General features: G+C 45.1%; 2 protein-coding genes across 11 annotated transcripts in view; one reads left to right on the top strand and one right to left on the bottom strand.

Moving 5' to 3' along the window:
- On the top strand, positions 1 to 16,142 carry LOC115786796 (matrin-3-like). Of its 6 annotated transcripts, none has more exons than XM_030739217.1 (22): positions 1 to 156; positions 795 to 1,715; positions 2,709 to 2,770; positions 2,905 to 2,943; positions 3,188 to 3,282; positions 4,349 to 4,386; positions 4,564 to 4,680; positions 5,601 to 5,726; positions 5,808 to 6,008; positions 8,488 to 8,612; positions 9,317 to 9,725; positions 9,796 to 10,008; positions 10,086 to 10,173; positions 10,316 to 10,332; positions 10,600 to 10,722; positions 12,204 to 12,332; positions 12,628 to 12,756; positions 12,841 to 12,971; positions 14,363 to 14,633; positions 14,720 to 14,864; positions 14,942 to 15,057; positions 15,141 to 16,142. In XM_030739217.1, the coding sequence occupies exons 2-22, from the start codon at positions 963 to 965 to the stop codon at positions 15,192 to 15,194; spliced, it is 3,381 nt and encodes a 1,126-aa protein (XP_030595077.1). In that variant the 5' UTR covers positions 1 to 156; positions 795 to 962; the 3' UTR covers positions 15,195 to 16,142. The 6 variants fall into 6 exon arrangements, with proteins under 6 accessions (XP_030595077.1, XP_030595081.1, XP_030595079.1 ...); XM_030739219.1 differs by having other exon boundaries at positions 5 to 156; positions 798 to 1,715; XM_030739218.1 differs by having other exon boundaries at positions 24 to 156; positions 687 to 1,715.
- The window catches only part of matr3l1.1 (matrin 3-like 1.1), a 16,723-nt gene continuing 13,118 nt past the window's right edge, over positions 16,126 to 19,730 (bottom strand). For all 5 annotated transcript variants that reach the window (XM_030739211.1, XM_030739212.1, XM_030739213.1 and 2 more), the window contains 5 exons: positions 18,858 to 18,988; positions 17,963 to 18,776; positions 17,011 to 17,077; positions 16,766 to 16,887; positions 16,126 to 16,686 (listed from right to left, as the gene is read on the bottom strand). In XM_030739211.1, the coding sequence (XP_030595071.1) occupies positions 16,654 to 16,686; positions 16,766 to 16,887; positions 17,011 to 17,077; positions 17,963 to 18,776; positions 18,858 to 18,988 (1,167 nt within the window). In that variant the 3' untranslated portion in view covers positions 16,126 to 16,653. The remainder of the gene's footprint in view (positions 16,687 to 16,765; positions 16,888 to 17,010; positions 17,078 to 17,962; positions 18,777 to 18,857; positions 18,989 to 19,730) is intronic.

Genomic DNA, 19,730 nt, shown 5'->3' with positions numbered 1-19,730 from the left:
ATCACCCTGAGACAAACAACAATAAAGGCGTCTGTGAGGGGGAGGAAATATCGCGATACTTCCTACCTAATTCTGGCGTCGTTGCTTTCACGCTAACTGCAAAACAACTGCGCTTAAAAACGTACTGGAGAAAGCAGATAAATCCACATTATACGTGTAAGTTCACAGCTAACAGCTTCGGGTTTCGTTTGTACGTTAAATATCAGACAATTGAAGCGCTTTAGCGATGCTAGTGTTAGCATGTAGCAGGCGGTGTACGTTAGCAAAGTTACCTGCACAGCTATCGGAGTACTTTTTGGTTTCATTTTGACATACAGCAGATGCTTAAGTTTACTGACGAATGCATTTAGTTAAAACACGTCAGGATAAACAGTGTAGAGTTGTGTCATGATCTTAGCACTGCTAGCTTAGCCGTTAGCCTGTCCTGTGAGCGTGTTTGGTGCAGCTTCCGTCCTCCGCTCACTGTACCTGCACAGATTTTACTCCTCGTCTGTGTCAGGCTGTGAGCCGCTCAGAGGCTCAGTGTAATCTCGCCTCTTGTCGATGTTTTCAGCGACTGAGAGTTTCTCTTCCTCAGGGAGGACGTCTCCATCACTCTGTTTGCATCAGGTCATGTTCCTCGTCCTGGTCTGAGGTGCTTCTTTCTCTCTCTCCTCCTTTAACCGCCTCTTATGTTCCCTTTGCAGTAAAGATCAGAGTCGAGCTCCTCCGTCTGCGGCTCAGGGCCTCCACTGGCTCCTGATTTCTTAGGAGAGGCTTTGTTTGAAGCTTGTTTCTACCTCATTGTGTCTCAGCAGAAATAAGACTTGCCACCACAGAAGAAGAGGAGCTCCCCCTCACTTTGACCACATTAAGTGACATTCAGTTCCCATCATCGTTAAAGACCTTTTCCAGCGCCTGCTTCCTTCTTTATCTTGGCTCTGGGTGCTGAATCTGGAGAACAGGACGGACTTTGTGACATCATGTCTCAGAAGGCGCAGGCCGACGGCACTCAGAAACACTTCGCCGTGGGTCGGGGGCTCCTGGCCGCCGCAGAGACCTTGAACTTCAACATGAACGAGCAGCGTCCCAGCAGGCCAATGGGGGTGGGTGCGGGTGGCATGGAGGGCCAGGACGGCGGCGGGCAGATGCCCCGACGTGGTGGTGGCGGTGGTGGCGGCAGCAATCTTGGCAGCACCATGAAGCTGTTTGCCAGTTTGGGGCTGTCGCCCTCCGACCTGGATGCTCTGGCTGAAATCCCCGAGGAGGAGATCAGCGTGGAGACGCTGCCGCGCATCCTCATGCAGCTCAAGAGCCGCAAGGGGGAGGCAGGAGAGCGGCGGGCGGCCATGTCCTCCGACTCTGCGTATCGAGGAGGAAGCTGGGAAGAGGGGCACGTGGGGAGGATGGGCGGTCCTTCTCTGGGACAAGGTTCAGCCAAGTCCTCCGCAGACTTTGGGTACGGCTCCCTGCAGGACGTCTCCTCCAGCCGGGGCTACGGCTTAAATTACCGCCGCGGCGGCGGTGGAGGCGGCGGTGGGGGTGGGAGCAGAGAGAGGCCATACTCTGAGCTTTCCCACCACGGTGGGCTCGGCATAGGGCCGTCTGAGCCCCTGTTTATGCAGAGGAGGATGGGCTCCCCGTCAAACGGAAAAGTCCAAGACTTCTTGGGAGTCATGCCCCCCATGTTCCCCCACGTGTGCTCTCTTTGTGACTTTGACGTTCATTCCACCATGGTGAGTACGTCCAACCTGCTTCCTCTTTTCTTCTCGGACTAACTGTAAATGTTTGAGCTCCAGTCTTCTGTCGGTCAGTGACAGGCGGTGATCCAGGTCCGGTTTGCTTCCTGTAATTTCCTTGTTGTATCTCCTCACAGCATGTTCCCTCTCTCCATTTTCTCAGCTGAAGCTCTCCAGCATTGAACAGTTAGATTTGGATCTTTCCAGCTGTTATCCAATCAAATCAAAAATCTTTTTTTTAAATTAGTGTCTGTTCACATGAGCTGGTAAACCTGTTACTGTTACACATTCAGTCTGATTTACTTGATCTCCTCACTTCATTAGCTTTAACAGAGTCCTGGGAGGATCTTGATTTGCTCCTTGAGATCTCCAACATGAACCTTTTAAAGCTCCTCACACGTTCACCGACTGATAGAGTTGTCAGCTTACAAACGTGTGAGACTTTTGGCAGCTGGGGGCTCGTTTGTTTTTCTTTGCAGATGTTCGTGGTGTCAGTGGTTCCTGTTCGGCATTAAAAGGTCTGAACTTAAAATAAAGGAAATTAAGTTCTAAAACTTTTCCCAAACCTTTGCTACAAGTATCAAACCTTTTATATGGTATTTTAAGACCTTTTTAGAATCAGTGACACCTTCAGGGTCCCTGTTTTTTGACCAAGTGTTCAGAATCTCATTGTTGGCCAAAAAAAACATCAAATACTGTCTGTTTTAGGCTTTTGCACTGCTGAACAGAAAATTAGTAATTACAGCTGGTTTATTAAAGCCAAACTTAATAATTTCAGCATTGCTTAGATCTCAAATAGAAAAGCACTAAAACGGTGCAGCAACAGTTTTGTTATCTTTTTGTATCCTCTGATAAGTTTTTAAATGCCAGAAGTTAAATGATTCCCTGCACACTTGTCTGGATGAACCACTCAAGATTAATAATTGTATGAATCATATTTTAGGGGAAACGGCTTGTTGAGCATCTCTAATTCTCGAGTTGTGTTTGTAGGAGTGGAATCAACACATTAATGGACTCCGCCATGCTGAAAACAGACGGCTGCTTCTTGACATGTGAGTAGCGCTGATACAAAACTGTGAGCCAAAACAGTCAGCTGTGACATATCGGCTCAGTGGCTTAGACTGCATGTCCCTCAGAGGTCTGTACCGCTGTAATACATGTGTAATACTGGCTAAATGTTTTTTAGGTATCCAGAGTGGGACCTCAGTATGGGCTCAGGCAGAGGGTAAGCTACACTGATACTGTTTTTGAAACAGTCTTTGCATTTGTGTATTGTTGAGTGATTATTGGACTAAATTTGTAAGCTTAGGTTAGCTGGTGTTGCTAACATTGAGGCTCTCGAGTGCTGTTATACCCACAGATGCTACCTTCTAACAGTTCAGACTTTTTCCAGCTTCAGTAGCTTGTTGGTGTTGATATATATTCTGATATGTACTGTGTGTGTTGATAATGATTTTTTTCATTTCCAGTGGAGGTCTCTCAGAGACCCCCAACCTGTCTGCAGGACTGCTGGGACCCGCCCCCATGTCTTCAGGACCAACGGGGGGGATGTCCTCCAGCTGGGGTGAGGGACACACAGACTTTGTTGTCTTCTTCTTTATTATTATTATTATTGGACATTTTAACTCCACTCCAGTCTGTCTGAACTTATCCTAATGCATATGTTAAAACTCTAAAGCAGGGCTGATATTTTAAATCTAGCCTTTACTGAGTAAAATGAGTTTTACCTGTTTTGCTTTCTTACTTTACTTCCTTATCATCTTTACTTAGATTACTTATGCATGTGATGTTCTTATGTATTTAACAATGTACCTGTGTATTTAACTTAGTCACTTAGACGATGTCGGGTCCCCTCTTGGTACCGACTGAATGTACCAAATGCTAATGCTAATGGCCGCGATCTGTTCTGGAGCTGACGGCACCTCATCAGGGCTAGAGCCCCGCCCCCAGGATGAGGGCATGTCCCCATGGATTGTCTCTCTGATCATTTATAGTTTTTGTTTTTTCCCCTCAATAAAAGATTGGTTTTATCACTGAACCTGCTGTATATTATTTACATTATTTACTTTCAGTCTTTACTGACTTTGCTTACTTTTAAAATTTCATTTTGTTACTTACTTAATATATTTAATTACTTTTCTTACTGTACTTACAGTAATTATACTGTACTCACTTTGTTTATGCTACTTACTTTACTTATTTTATTGTACATACACTTAGTTTATTTACTTCACAGTATTTCCTTTACTTCATTTACCTATAAATGTTCGGGATCCACATAAATTTGTGTGAAAGCAGCCAGTGTCTTTCAGAAAGCCTGAAAAGCTGCCGAATGTCTGAATATCTCACACAGCAGGACGTGAAGTAAAAAGCTGTCGAGCTGCAGTTCATCTGTAGTTTGGTGTTAAACTAGAACATTGTAATAAATAATTAACTTAAACATAATGAAATTAAAAAATTTGTTTTGAAAAAATAACATTTAGAACAAAAACAGTGCAGCTATGATGGATATAAATAGTGATTAAAAAGAGTATTCCTGTATATTATATAAAAGACCCTGTCTGGTCTGTTGGGGGACCCAGCAGGCACTTCATTTCCGTATGGTAACATCAGGTGTGTCTGTGTGTCAGGTGGAGGTCCTGGTCCCGGTCAGCTGGGAATGAATAAGGTCAGTCTGAACTCTCCTGTCTCTGCTGCGTCTCTGACCCTGTGGATTCGCACATTTCTGCAGAACTCAGATGATTTCAGTAAAGATGTTTCGTCCCTCTGTGTCAAACACGCTGTTTAAATGTTGGAGTTTGTGGTGCTTCAGTGACGGAGCAGCAATGTTAAATGTTGTCCTCAGCTGAGAAGCAGGGTGGTGGTGGTGAAGTACGACAGGAAGCCTCTAAGCAACAAGACCCTGTTCGCCTTCGCCGAGCGCTTCGGCTGCCTGAGGGAACACCTGATCCTCAAGAACAAGGTAGGAAACCTCACCTCTGTGTTTCCCACTCCTCCCACTCCCAGATTTTGTCTTCAGATTGTGACACTTGAGTGGGTGTGTAATTGGTTAAATGTATTTTTCAGCCTTCAGAAAATTTAAAGTGGAAGTCTGCTGTACTCAAAAAATGATTTAAGACAAATTTAAAGTCCAAAGTTTTGACCCATGTTTACTTTGAGGACCTGTAACTGAAAATCTGCACAGTATGAAGGTCAAATTTAGCAAATCTTTGAAATAATATCTGTTAACCTCATTAGTGTATTAAAATAAGATGTACTTCATTTATCCCAAAGTGTACTAAAGCCAAACAAAACAGTCAAATTGCTTGGTAATAAAATAAGCTTAATAAATAAAAATCAATTCAATATAATGTAAAAAAGCTGAATATAATCCAGTACAGAGCTCAGTACGTTCAAATCTACATAAATGGATGTAAGGATAACATACAAGGTAATACACAGCACAGTGGTTAGCACTGTTGCCTCACAGCAAGAAGGTCCTGGGTTCGATTCTGCCATCGGGCCTTTCAGTGTGGAGTTTGTTCTCCCTGTGTCTGTGTGGGTTCTCCAGTTTCCTCCCACAGTCCACAGACATGCAGTTAGTGGGGTTAGGTTACCTGGTGAATCTAAATTGCCCGTGAATGTCAATGGTTGTCTGCCTCTCCACGTTAGCCCTCCAACAGGCTGGCGACCTGTCCAGGTGTACCCCGCCTCTTGCCCTATGGTATCTGGGACAGGCTACAGCCCCCCAGGGTAGATATATTTACTAAGCTAAAGCCAGAACTCCCCAGAGAGAGTCAGAGCCCTCAGACTTCACAGGAATGAACCAGGCTTCATAAACATGGATTTGAGCTGTTTCCACTTCACAGTAAGACTTGATGTCTGCTCTCGTGTGTCCATCAGGCTTTCCTGGAGATGAGCACTCATGAAGAAGCTCTGGATGTGGTGAACTACTACAAGCAGCATCCAGCATCTCTGTATGGCAAACCCATCTCCTTCTACCTGTCCGAGAGCCTCATGTTCATCGAGGTAACGTCGCCCTTGCATGATAAATAAACCTCATACTACTTCCCGACAGACTCAAACCATGTTTCTGTTTTGGACCCACAGAAAGACGAGCGATCGATGGGCCGGCCGATGGAACGACCAATGGACCGGCTGATGGACAGACCCGTGAGAGAGGTTAAAGGTCAAGCCAGCAAGGTGGTTTTTTTCTCCAACCTGCCCCGAGAGGATGAGAAGAAGAAGGAGCTGCTGACCATTGCTGAGCGCTTCGGCATTGTGGAGAAACACCTCTTCTTAACAGACCAGGTAGCCGATCCATCCCTAACCCTAAGCTCTATCAAAGAGGAAAGTTTGAAGCCTGATCTTAAGAGTAGAGAGGATGTCTCTCTGAGTCCAGACCAGGAGCTGGCTCCACAGCAGAGCCAAAGCCAGGCGTGTCAAATGTGTGGTCTGGGGGGTCCTAGTGGTGTGAATCGATGTCTCGTTCGCTCCTGGCATACAGCTTGAGGTCATCCATAGAGGAAGTGGCTGATGGTTGCTCCACTCTGTAGTCGTTATCTGTAGCCAGTCTTGTTGATGATCTGGCTGAGGGGGTTCAGGCCTATGCAGAACAGCAGTGGGGACAGAGCATCTCCTTGGTACATCCCACACTTGATGGTGACTTGTACAGTTGGCTTGAAGTTGGCCTCTAGTGTTGTTCTCCACATTCCCACTGAGTTCCTGATGAAGTCTCTGAGGGTCCTGTCGATCTTATACAGTTCTAGGCATTCCAGGATCCATGTGTGCCGCATCGAGTCATAGGCTTTCTTGTAGTCAATCCAGGCGGTGCACAGGTTGGTCAGTCTGGTCTTGCAGTCTTGAGTGACTGCTCTATCTACCAGTAGCTGGTGTTTTGCTCCCCTGATATCTCTGCCTATTCCTTTCTGGGCCTCACTCATGTATTGAGCCACATGCTGCTCATCTTAGCTGCTCACCTTCTACTGAGGTAGGTTTGTTTATTTTATTTTTTTATTTAACCTTTATTTTACCAGGTGAAATGTTTGAGAACCAGTTCTCATTTACAAACATGACCTGGCCTGGTTATGGGCCAGTAGTTGGATGGGACCGCTCCCTTCTAGGGATCCTCGGGGATCAGGACTGTCCGGCCTTCAGTTAACCAATCTGGGTGTGTCAGCTGGTTCATTTGTGCTGCCAGGCGCTCATGGAGTGCAGTTAGCTTCTTTAGCCAGTGGGTGTGAATCGTGTCAGGGCCTGGTGCTGGATGTCTGCTACTGTGATGGTTACTGGATCCTGTTGTTGTGCGATGGTCTGCTCTTAGATTCACTAGCCACTGAGCATTGGTGTTGCATCCTTCTGACTGTTCTAATAGCTAAGCGTCTCACTGATTGGTTTCAGTCAAAGATGGGCGAAGTAGGCGTTCACATCTTCTAGTAGACTTCGGTAATCAGCCAGTCTTCCAGCTTAGCCATGATCTTATCTTTCAGGTCAGCTGCTCTGGCATTGATATTGGGGCTTCGTACCCAATCTCAGAGTGTGGGGATGAAGATATCTCCCCCCTGACCTGTCGTCCTGGCTCCCCCTTACCGTAGCATTTGTGTTGTATCTCGTCAACTTTATTGTCATTGTACACAAGTATACAAAGAAAATTGCATTCCAGAACACCCATCCAAGAGAAGACAAACATCAGGCTGGGGAGACAGGTGTCTGCGGTCATGCAGCCATTATACAGGCGCTACGTAACAGGGAGGGTAAGAGAGGAAAAATACAAAACAATAGGATGGTTAGGTTCAAAAAAATTCATCTCGTATCTCCAGGTCTAATTCGGAGAAACCCCAGTGTCAATAAGCCAAATGGGTGTGTATTTAATCGACAATACAGCCAGGCACATCATCTTCCACCCACACAGGAATCCATTACGTAGCCAGCTGGAATGTCAATAAGAGGGAAAAGGGTTCTCCTTCCCCCCCAATCTCCTCATGGTGAAAATTTGATCAAAAACAATGGTGCTGAGAGACCAGCTGACCAGATCCATAATTATAAATTCCAGTTTGGAAGTTGTGTGAAGAGAGGCTGTAAAGCAGCAGAAGAGGTAAAAAGGAAAGACTGGGGAGAGAAGAAAAGTGCGACCGTCTCTACTGAGAGCTGAGGAGAAAAAATTTTTTAGTTGCGATAGTTACTTTTTGCGAACGTTGGAGCACTGAGCTGCGAGTTGTTTCGATGTCAGTCTGGATGTTGAGTGTCAAAGAATCCAGAGGTCCCACATCCTCTTCATGTAACCTCTTTCACTGGGATTACATGTCAGTAGCAGTTCCTGGTTCTCATCTCGTGTCCATTTATGCCGGATCCTTGTCCCAGTAGCCCACTTATCGTCAGTGTGCCCTGGTTCATCAACACCTGACGCAGACCTCATTAATCTGGGTGACGTCTGAGTCGGTATGGCTGTAGTCGTGTATCTCTCGCTCATAGTCGGTCTGATGTGGGGGCCCTTGTTCTCCAATGGTTAATTTATTTTGTTGCTCCTATAAAAATAGATAAAGTTTATTATCTATTACAAAGATGTAAAACTGTAACATCCAGTGTACGTACAGTAGACTCGAAGAGGAAAAACAGGAGACATAATTTTGAAAAGGGAAGAAATTGGAGCGGTGTTTTTGCTCTTCTCTTTGAAATCAGTGGTTTTATTGGTGAGATAAAATCAGGCTCCATGTGCCCCATGAGCTAAAATGAGTTTGATTCAACATTTGAGATGATGATCAGATTGGATTGCATCTGTCCGTGTGTGCAGGCGTTTATCCAGCTGGGAACTGCAGAGGACGCAGAGATGCTGGTGAAGTATTACACCGTGAACCCCCTCACCATCAAAGGGAGACGGATCCGCCTCAACGTCTGCACTAAATACAAAACCCTCAAGTGAGTACCCGGCTTCAGCCTGATCCCCAACTACCACAGCCCGGTGTACGAACTCTGAACACGTGCTGGCCGGAGAGCGTCCCAGAAAGGAAGGACACGCACTGAAAGGGACACAGAGACCAGTTTAAACTGGAAGCTGTGGTTATGTTTCTTCTGTATGTATTTATCACTGAAATAGTATGAGTAAGCAAAGGAAGCTACATAAGTTAAGAAGCTAAAAGAAATAACATGAATAAGGAAGAAAAGTGAAGTAAACAGAGCAGTTTAAAAGATGAGCTCGTCATCGCTCGTTGTCCAATGAATTTTTTTTGTAGTGCGTCTTTTTTGTAGCGTCTACACGTTACACGACAAATTTGTGTGCAAAAAATTCGGAATTCCGTGTGGGTTTTTTTCGCAGCGCGCTCTAGAATTAAGTGTAATTGCACATCCACTAAAGTAGGTGGCAGTGGTGCTCTCATTGTCAGTGTGCACAGTAAGTAATAGCTTTATGGTGTTTTTTTGCCTACTCACAGCGTAGAGCAGGCTCCGCCATGACTATTTATAGTCGCGGCAGAGAGTGGGGGGGCGCAAAAGGTTTTCTTCTTCCTGGGGGGGGGGCATAACAGAAAATAATTGGGAAGCACTGGTTTAAAGGCAGCTCTTTCCTAACAGCTGTGTTGGGATCAGTTGGACGTTTTGCATTAATACTTTGGTGTTTCACGCAGTGTGAACCGCAGACAGGGCGGGTCCGGAGGAGACGCTTCAAACCGGAAGGGTGGCAGAGCGAACTCCTCCTCCAACGCCGGAACCAGGACCTCCTCCAAAACCGCCTCATCCAAATCCTCATCCACCTCCAGGACCAGAGAGGAGAAGAAGAAAGAGGACGAAGAGGAGAAGAAGAAGAAGAAGGATGATGACGAGAAGGAGGAGGAGAAGGAGGAGAAAGTGAAGCTGGCACCAGAGGAGGAGGAAGAGGAGGAGAAGGAAGTCTCAGGAGTGATGCAAGGAGGCGAGGACGGAGAGGAGGAGGAGCAGGCAGCAACTGATGGAGAGGGTGAGGAGCCAGAGGGAGCAGAGTCTGTGAAGGAGATGGTAGAGGAGTCTGAGGACGCTCCACAGGAGGAGGAAGAGGAGGTGAGGAAACAAAGAAAACACATGAAAGCTAAAAGTGACGTCTGAAAATTAAAGTGTGAACTGCACACAGGTTCCTGATGATGTCACCGATGCCACAACTGGAGATGTGGGCGGGGCTGACATGGTTCAGGTCAAGCAGGAGGCGGAGTCAGAGGGACAAAAGGAAGCGACAGCAGCCGAAGCCTCGACCGAGGAGCACGAGATCAAAGAGGAGGCCAACATGGAGGCAGCAGAGAGCTCGGAGGCGGCAGAGACTGCAGAGGGAGATCTACCTGAAGAAGAGGTGACGCACCTGTTCTGTCCTTTCATTTGTTTAATGCAGGAGGGCTGCAGGTGTGTTAATGATGTCCCTTTGATCAGGACTTCCCGGAGAACATGGAGGACTTCGTGACACTGGACGAGTTAGAGGAAGACAATGACGAAGCCCAAGGAGATTCGGACGACATCGGTACCTGATCAGCTGTTCAGATAAATATGTAGACATGAAGTAAACACACCTGTACCTGTAATCTGCCTGCATGTGAGGAAGATATTTTAAAGTGAAACAAAGATGTTTAAAATGAACATCTGTGCTTGTGTCCTCTCTGCAGATAACACGAGACGAGGGGTACGTACTCCGAGCTCCTCCTCCTCTAAATCTGAGCCACCCACAGGAACGATTAATACCCGGATTTCACCAAAAAATACAAATGAAATCAGGAGGCAGAAAAAACAATGATAAACGCACCTCTGTTTACACTTTTAAACAAATGAAACTTTATTACTGCAGTAGTTTTAGACATTTTATTAATTTTCCAGCATAATTTGTGCTGAAAAACCTGCTTTTATTGTTCCTCTCTCAGCATCATTCATCATTTTCTTCTCCTCCCATCAGGGCATGAGGGTGGTCAACATTGTCGGCTTCAGGCGAGGGTACCAGTACCTCAACGAGCTGCTGAGACTCGCTCAACCTTTTGGGAAGGTGGTCAAACACCTGGTGCTGGACCTGAGACCTGAGGTACTCCAGCTTAGAGTTTAATCCTCGACTTTTTTACGAAACAAAGCCAAAAACAGCAGAACTAGTTCAGAGCATTTAAAATATTTAAAATTACGGATGAATTAATGAGTCAAAATGAGGATGAGATGTTTCTGGTGCTGTTCACTGTGTATTCTAACATATTTAAATAATATCATCACTTGGCAATAAATCGGGAAATAAAAAAGTCATTTTGTGGTATTTTATGGTTTTTACCCCCAAATCACCTCAAAAACTCAGGCAAGCTCAGCAAAGCGAGTTTGCAGGCTGTCAGTGTTCACCTGTCGGTGAGAAGCATCCACCTTTATTTACTGTGGAGGAGGCTGTAACACTGTGAAAGGAGCCTGATACGGGCCAATGAGTCAGAGAAGCTCCCGACAGCTCACCTCAGTGTCGCTGTCGGGGATATGCTGAACTTTTCCCTCGGTACTCCTGTTTTTAACAGATTATAAGTTTGAGTATTTATCAGTTTGTTGGAAGATGTAATTACACGCTAATCTTTGTATATTTATGAGTAAAATATCCTTTTTTTAATTAAATAACCTCAAAAATGACAGATTGTACCTTTAAGGTGTACGTCAGGCCTATTCAGTTACGTTTTCTTCTGGGCCAGATTTGAAAATTTTGAGATGCCACTGGGCCGAAGACCCCTACTTACATTATTTCTTGAGACTTAACTCTAAATATGCTACCAATTGAACTAAATCATAAAAATAAATGAAAGAATTCACAATAAAGGCTTTATACTGCATCATTTATTGATGAGCAAAATAATTCAAGTGCATTGCAAATTTTAACATTTGGCCCAAACTTTGACTAGAATATTTTTAACAAGGCAAATTTGACCACACATATGTTTAATTAAAAAAACAAAACAATGTAATAATAACAACCTTTTGCAACAGTAAAGTCTTCTATAACATTTTATATGTATTTGCAAAAGTGCATTTGTTGAACTAGAACGGCCAACTGAGGCAGTGCATTAAATATTTCAACAAAAGTAACTGCACCAAGTGAACATTTAATAACTGTAAAATTAAAGCTTCTTCTGCATATTCAAAGTAATGCTGACTTAATGAGTTCAGTCTTTGGGGTAAAACAAACACATTTATCAGTCCAAGCAGGGTTAAAATGGCGATTTTCATTGTCAATTTTAGGTTTTTGACCTGTCAGTGACATATTTTCGCGGTTGTCGTACTTGGAGAGAGTATTCTGGGCTGGCGTTGCTACGATACCGGCAGCGGTGCGTTCAAGTACAAGAGGAAGGGCGGGAATTTTTTTAATTCTCACAGCAAATATGATTTAATTGCATTTTTGCAGCTTACGTTGGGTCAGTCGGGGGGTGGGCCAGTCAAAGGAGGTCCGCGGGCCGGATGTGGCCCCCGGGCCGCTAATTGAATAGCCCTGGTGTACGTGTTATAAACTTTTAATCAGCTCTGTGATTGGCTGCTCGTCCTCATCAGGCATTCCTTCAGTTCGCCACAGAAGAAGAAGCCCGGGCGATGGCCAGCTTTTACAACGGCAACATCACGGCGTCGGTGTGCGGGCGACCAGTGAGGATCAGTCACTCCATGAGCTACCCCACCATCCAGGTGAGCATTCGGGGTGGATCTCATTTTGTTGTGTGGCTTCGTGTCGGGTCAAACCCTCTGTGGTTTTCATACCTCTGAGGCTGATGTCCCAGCTTTCTAAAAGGTTTAATCCTGAAATCAGGGTCAGGGTCACAACACGGATAAGAACACGATGGGGTGAAGATTTATGCAGTTTTTCTGGGTGGTATGAGCAGATATCACTGTCACATTAGATTCTCTGAGCACTTTGTTTCCTGCTCTCCTTTCTTTGATCTCGTGACATTTTCATTCTACAGCAGCTTCTCTGTTTGTTCAGTCTGGTTCCAGTAAGGTGGTGTACATCGGGCAGATCCCCAACAGCAAATACTCGGACGAGGAGATCCTGAAGCTGGCCGAGCCATATGGGAAGGTCAAGAAGTACTTCCTGAACAGGATCCGGAGAGAGGTACAGACCCAGGGCTGACCGCACGTCCGTTTGCAAACAGTTTAGCTGCTGCTGCTTTAAAACCGTCCCAACATTCGTCCTCAGTGTTTCCTCGAGATGTACAAAGCCGAGGACGCGGAGAAGATGGCTGCAGAATATAAAGCGAAGCCGCCGAAGTTCAACGGGAAGCGCCTGACCATCTACGTGAGCAGGAAGTACAAGCAGCTCAAACACGGGTGAGCTTCTGCTTCGTGTCCTGTGGTCGCAGCAGACGGCTGATGTGTAAATGTTGAGTGATTGTTGTACCTGCCACCAGGTAAAAAGTACAGGTCATTCTGGAAAAACCTTTAGTTACCAAGTTCAACTTTTAACTACCACTGGAACAAATACTAATACTATAATACTAATACTGCTGGAGAGACACCAAACCAATTTTGATGAAACGTTTCAAAGAGTCGGTTCAGTTTTATCTGTATTCCTGTCGATGTCGGGCGCTCAGAGCTGCTTGCTGTACTGTTTGTGTCACACTCAATGCTTAACCCTTTATAGGGCAAGTTACCATATTTGGTCATTTCCACACACTTGATAAATGATGACAGTACTGCATCACAGTCAGGTTAAGAAGCATGTGGTTTTCATCCAGCCAGTCAGCATCACTGAACACCTCACTGTAGCATTCGACCAATCAGCAGAGACCTGGAACACGTCAAAGTTTTCACGGAATCGAAACAAAGACACGGGGCTCGGCTCGCTGTGCATTTATGTTCAAAACATCAAAACTAACCAGGCTGAGCTGATAAAACTCACAATTTTCTGTTGAATAGTTGTGCTAAGTAATGCATATGTGTTGTTTGTGAAGGACTTCGTGAAATTATTGCATGAAAAATGTGGGCACCATATTTGATCATACGCCCTGTTCACATAAACTAATAACTGATCATATGCCTGATGCATCTAACAAATCATACTAGGTGTATTTCCTTTACAAATGAGGGAATAAAGCTTAGAACATTGTTTTTTTTATATTGCCAAAGTTTTTTATAGCACCAAAAAATAATATAATTCTTCAGAGAGAAATTTAACCCATTTCTAGACCTTTTACAGCTCTGAATAATGAAGATGAGTGATTTTTGTCAGTTTTTGACATTATACCAGTTGTTTCATTGCTTGTGTATTAATTTTTAGCAAATGTCTGTTTAGATGGTTTATGGCAAGAGCAGGGAGACTGTGGTTATGCCAGCCCACCTTGCCATCAGTGATAAAGACGAGAAGGAAGCTGATCATGTGGCAGACACTGACATTGTCCCTCCCACCTAAAACCAGGACATCTCAGGCCCAAGTGACATGGGAGCAGTGATGCTGTAATGAATCTGTTGTAATGTTCTAAAACACATGCTCCTTTCACCATATGTTTGTTTTTCTTGTAATTTTTTTAACCCAGAAGGGCAGGGAACCAAATATGGTAACTTCGTCAACCTTGATTTTCTATATGAAAATGAAACATTTTGAAAAATGTCACACCTGTAATTAAGTTTTATGTCCCCCAATAACACTCTATGGTTGAAATTCTGAACTATTTCACTGAGTGCCCTATGAAGAGTTAAGCCAATCCCGTCTGTTTGTTCAGCCATCGAACACCGAGTGCCACGAAGAGAGCGAGCGACGACTCGCCACAAATATCCTCTAAAGACGCAGAGGAGCCGCTGGCCAAGAAACCTAAAGAGGAGGCCCAGCCAGAGGAGGAGGAGGAGAAAAAGGAGGAAGAGGAGAAAGAGAAGGAGGAGGAGAAGAAAGAGGAAATGGAAAGCGGTGATGTGAGCACCGAAGAGACGGTGATGGACGAAAAGTCAGCTGCTGAGAAGATTCCAGAAGGTTCTGCTGAGAAGAGCAGCGAGGACGTGAGTCACATAATTGTCTCTGAGTGCTAACGATGTTAAACAGCTGCTTTAAATAAAGATTCATTTAACACTTTTTCTCCTCTCAGGAGAAACAGGAGGAGCAGGTGGAGCAAATGGACACATCAACCAATCAGAGCGGGGAGGCTGAGGCTCCACCCCCTCCTCCTGCTGAGAACAAACCCAGTGCAGCGTCTCTGCCGCTGCCGCCGTACGACCCCAACATGGCCATTGGTGAGCCAGCTTCCTGTTCATCAGTGTCCCCAGGTTTATGTTAAAAATCTTGGCGTCATCACTGTTGTTTCGTGCAGGTGTCGAACACGTGAAGGCGGGGTTTTACTGCCGCATCTGTTTCCTGTTTTATTCCAATGAAGAGACGGCGAAGAAAACCCACTGCAGCAGCCAGGCGCACTACGATAAGCTGCAGGTGAGACCCAGCCCCGCCCACACAGCTGAGACATGACACAGCTCCGCCCACAGTATGGAGGTTAACTGATGTTTGTGTTTCAGAAATACCTGGAGAAGGAACAGAGCAAAGCGGAGAAGAAGGTGAAGACGGCGTGAGAACACCTGGAGCTGAGGAAGAGGCGCGAATGTCAGATGTTTTAGTTTTTGTTTCTTTAGCGACGTTTAAAGCGCACGTCGGAGCAACTTCCTGCTACTGCCCTGTGGCGGCAAAGCCCGAGAGACTCGAGTGTCGCCTGTTTGTAGTGACACCTCCTGTTATTACTGCAGCTATTGATTAGTTCTGATATTGATTGATTTACTTTTTCCACTTGGGAAAAACAAATTTTCAGTTTACAGGAACAAAGTAGCGACACATTTCACTGAAACATGTCATTTAAAAGAGAATCAGCCACTGAGATACCTGTGCAGGTGTTCTTTCAGCTATCGATGACAGCTCCCCAGGTTCAGCATGCAGCCTGTGACTCTGGAGCATTACTGCAGCCATCTGAGTGGCTTCCTGTGTGTTATTTCCCCCTTCTGTTCTATCCACTAATGCAACAACTGCATCCTGAAGATGAACTCACCTTAGATGCTTCCCCTGAGTTCCTGCCATGCTTCATGCAGGTCACGTGAAAATGTGATTTTATTCCAAATTACCTCAGTGATATTTCCAAACATTTTACTTCGGGCTGCATCAGATGCCGAGAATACGGCTAATTTTCAAAATAAAAGACCATGTGTGTTATTTGCTGTTGTCGTGCTCAGTCTTGTTTCGGCAGGTCATGCTCCTCGATTGCTGTGACGAAGACACGAATGTACGATCGGTCTCAGGTTACACAGCAGCAGATTATGATCATGACACATAAAGACAACACTTTGGAGCAAACTTTCAGCTTCCTGTGTAGACTTGTTCTTTGAGTGGCGACTAAACCAACCTCTGAACAAACCGTGATGACATCATGACGTACTGCAGCGTGTTCCTGGGGTAAAATGTTGAACTGTGAGTGTTTTTGAACTTCTCTGTTGATGTTTTAGAAAATAAAAAACGTTTTCTTCATGACATTGTTTATTTGTCAACAACAGTTTATTAGATTTTTCTGATTGTGTGTTTGAGTTAAACAGATTACAGAGCTGTCAATATTCTCAGATTACAATCTCTTGAGACCTGCTTCCTAATCCGGCAGCGCCTGAACGTGGCGTGACGTTTGCTCCTCCTGAGTCGCGTTCAGCTGTAAGAGGAAACTTCAACCAATCACACGTGTTTTAGGGCCACAGCAAGCGAGGTGTTGAAAAAAGTCAATGTGGGAAAAGTCCAATTAATCTGGTGACCGCAGCTTTAATTTCACAACATAAATCTGAGAAACATCATTTTTCTCGTACAGTCACATCTCACTGTTCAAACAAAACAGTTTCTGATCTACAGGAAATATAACTTAAATATTTACACAGTATTTGAACCTCGTACAGCGGGCTGCTGGAGTAAGGACAAAAATCAAATCTGGGATTTCTGCTCTCATAAAGTCGATCTAATAAAATCCGAAGGGACCGACTGTTAAACCGATTCCTCCACAGACGCTCAGCTCGTCCACGGATCGTTCCCCGTCTTCTCCTGCAAAACAAAAACCTTCAGTTTTTATGTTGCGGCTAAACTCAAATGAACATTAAAACCTCTGATTCCTTTAGCTCGCCTGGTATTTGTTGTAATGCGTCGGGCTGCTGCAGTGCTGCTGTTTGGCTTCGTCCTCATCAGCAAAGATCAGCTGACACAGGTTACAGAAATAACCGACGACCGGTCGCACGAACTCCGTCCCTGCAGAACGAATGCAGAGAAGCATCAGTGAACGCACCACCACCTCCACACTTTTATCTGCCAGGAAACAACAAAAATAGTTATCACGCCCAGGGTTACAAAGACCCTCAAAGGTGTTCTTACCAACAGGTTTGGTGGGTTTCTGAGGTTCAGTGGCGCCCTCTGCAGGACCAGCCTGTGGCTCCACCTCCTAAAAATGGATCACAGATCAATCATGAGCTTTAATCCTGCACTCTTAGCCTTGTTGGCCCACTTTAGAACAGATCTTCATTTATTTTTGACCGTAAGTGAATTTCTGTCATTTACAAGGTGTTTTTATCGGCTTCCCATTAAATTTAAATGATTAGTCGGTCGATTTATTTATCGGACAGAAACTTTTAATCAACATGAGATGAAATGAAATGTTTCAGGGGCAGTGGTTAGCACTGCTGCCTCACAGCAAGAATATCCTGGGTTCAAATCCCCCATCTGGAGCTTGCATGTTCTCTCCAGGTTCCTCCCACAGTCCAAAGGCATGCAGTCAGTGGGGTCAGGTTAAACCTGCAACAGGCTGCCAACCTGTCCAGGTGTACCCTGCCTCTCGCCCCATGGTACCTGGGTCAGGCTACAGCCCCCCACGATCCTGAACTGGATAAGAGGAAGAGAACAGCTGGACGGATGAGAGAAATTTCAGGGCTGCAGCTTTTTAAATCCAAGCAACACACCGGGAATATTTGGGAATTTTCAAACATTTAGTGGCTCTGAACTTCGGTCTCACTGTTTTCAAACCAAACCGATACTGAAATGAATCATTAGCGGCAGAAAAAATAATCAGCAGGAGCTATTTTAACAGCTGATTCAACATTTCAGATATTTTAAAGCTAAAACACGAGGAAACAGACGGCAGGAAGTGCGATATCTGCAGGTGCCAGTTTGGATTTCCTCAAAAACATTTGTTCAGTAGTTTTCTGATGATTTTAAACCATTCATTGACTAATAAGGCAGTTGATGGATGGATATTATCCTGAGGAATCTAAAATTTCGGATGAGCTGCAGCCGGCCTGGAATCACAGCACCTTCAGCTCTTCAGTCATACCTGTTCACGTTGTGCTTTTGGAGGGTCTGTGGAGGTGTCTGGTGGATTTGGCCTCTCTGTGTCTTCCCCATCTGGTCCCGCTTCTGCACAAACTTCCATCAATGTTTCCTGCTCCTCCTGCTTCTCTGCCTTTGGTGTTTTCTTTCTGAAGTGATCTTCAGCTGCTCCTTTTGTTTTTTCTTCCTCTGGACCTTCACCAGCCACCAGCTCCTCATTTTGTTGAATGTTTTCTTCCTCTGGTTCTGTCTTCAGGGTCGTCAGAGGCACCGAGTTTTTCTCAGGAGTCCCTTTTGGTTCCACCATCTCGTTTTCTGGGATCTTGTCATACGACGGCCCTTTCTCAGGAGTCAGTCTGTCAGCAGATTCCTTCTCCGAGCTGTTTTTAAGGTCCTTTTCTGGAGTCCGTTCCTCCGACGATTCCTTCTTTGGAGTCTTTTTGGACTTGGACTCTTTCTCCGGAGTCTTTTTGGAGGCAGACACAGAATCCTTATCTGAGGTTTTTTTAGATGGTGACTCTTTCTCTGGAGTCTTTCTGCCACTGAATTTGTTTTCCAAGGTGTTTTTAGGGTCCTTTTCTTTCTTCGAGGTCTTTTTCCCCGATGATTCCCTTTCTGGAGTCTTTTTAGATGCTACCTCTTTCTCCGGGGTCTTTTTGCCGGATTTCTCTGATGTCTTCTTCAGAGACTCCTTCCTCCCTTTAGAACTCCGGTCATTCTCATCCTGATCCGACAACTTGGATTTGCTCTGTTTTTCATTCTTCTTGCTGCTGCTTCGATTCTTCTCGTCGTCGCTGCCGTCCGAGTGAACGACCCACCTGAAGGAAAGAGGTAAAGCATGAATGTCCTGAAAGCTCACAGAGAAGGAAACCAGCTATTGTGAAGAGGTAGCTTCTGACCCGTTGTCAAGCCTGTAGTATTTGGCGGAAATGTGGGTGATGAGTTTGGGGCAGTTGTGGATGGCTGGGTTGCTGGTGAGCTCTTCGACAGCTTTCAGGGCCGCTGAAGAACTCGACATCTCGATGAAACCCTGAAACACAGAAATAGAGTATGAAAACATCCCCAAAGGCCGAGAATCCACCGACCTCTACAGTTTGTTCAGGCCTCAGTTTGACTGTAAGGATCAGTGTGATCTACGTAGCCGTGACTGTGGCTAAATCAAATACAAACAATGGGAAATTCAGCAGGCTGAAATAAAGAGGAATGATCCGGCACCACCAGCGTCCTCTTTTTTTCATTATGTCAGTTACCTCAAACACGTCCTTTAATGTGAAAACAGGTTACTGACAGAAATGTAAGACCTGGACAATCAACTTGCCCATCCTACTTTTTTTTAAACTTTCTCCTGGCCATTACAGCATTTTTGTAGATTTTTTGTTGTCTAAAACAGAGGTCCCCAACCCCTGGACCGGTACCAGGCCGTGGGTCACTTGGTACTGGGCCGCGCATAAAGACTAAATAAGTTATATTATTTCCGTTTTCCTTATCTGAGGCTGAACGGTGTTTTATTTTGAAAAATTGGCGGATTCTCTCCGTTACATCTGTCTGTGACTCTCTCGACGTCCGTCAAGACGCTTGTCTCGGTCACGTGATAGTCACCGCTAAAATTAAACCCACAAGCTTCGCTGGTTCCCGTACCCGTCTAACGAAATAGGTTGGTTGACCTACGTTACGCTCGTTTAAATATTTGAGTGCTCAACAAGAGCAGAAAAGCGCCATATAGGAACCCGTCCATTTACATTTTTATTTAGCAGCACGGGGACAGCAGTGAG

This window comes from Archocentrus centrarchus, chromosome 10 (genome assembly GCF_007364275.1).
Source record: "Archocentrus centrarchus isolate MPI-CPG fArcCen1 chromosome 10, fArcCen1, whole genome shotgun sequence".
Taxonomy (NCBI): domain Eukaryota; kingdom Metazoa; phylum Chordata; class Actinopteri; order Cichliformes; family Cichlidae; genus Archocentrus; species Archocentrus centrarchus.
The sequence above is the reverse complement of the archived record's forward strand: the minus strand, read 5'-3'. Positions and strand labels throughout refer to the sequence as shown.

Bases quoted from the DNA above. Each gene is read 5' to 3' on its own strand.
- LOC115786796 (XM_030739217.1), top strand. From the start codon at position 963: ATGTCTCAGAAGGCGCAGGCCGACGGCACTCAGAAACACTTCGCCGTG. The intron at 3,283-4,348 runs GTGAGGGACACA...TCTGTGTGTCAG, and splicing joins GGGGATGTCCTCCAGCTGGG to GTGGAGGTCCTGGTCCCGGT. The intron at 6,009-8,487 runs GTAGCCGATCCA...CCGTGTGTGCAG, and splicing joins ACCTCTTCTTAACAGACCAG to GCGTTTATCCAGCTGGGAAC.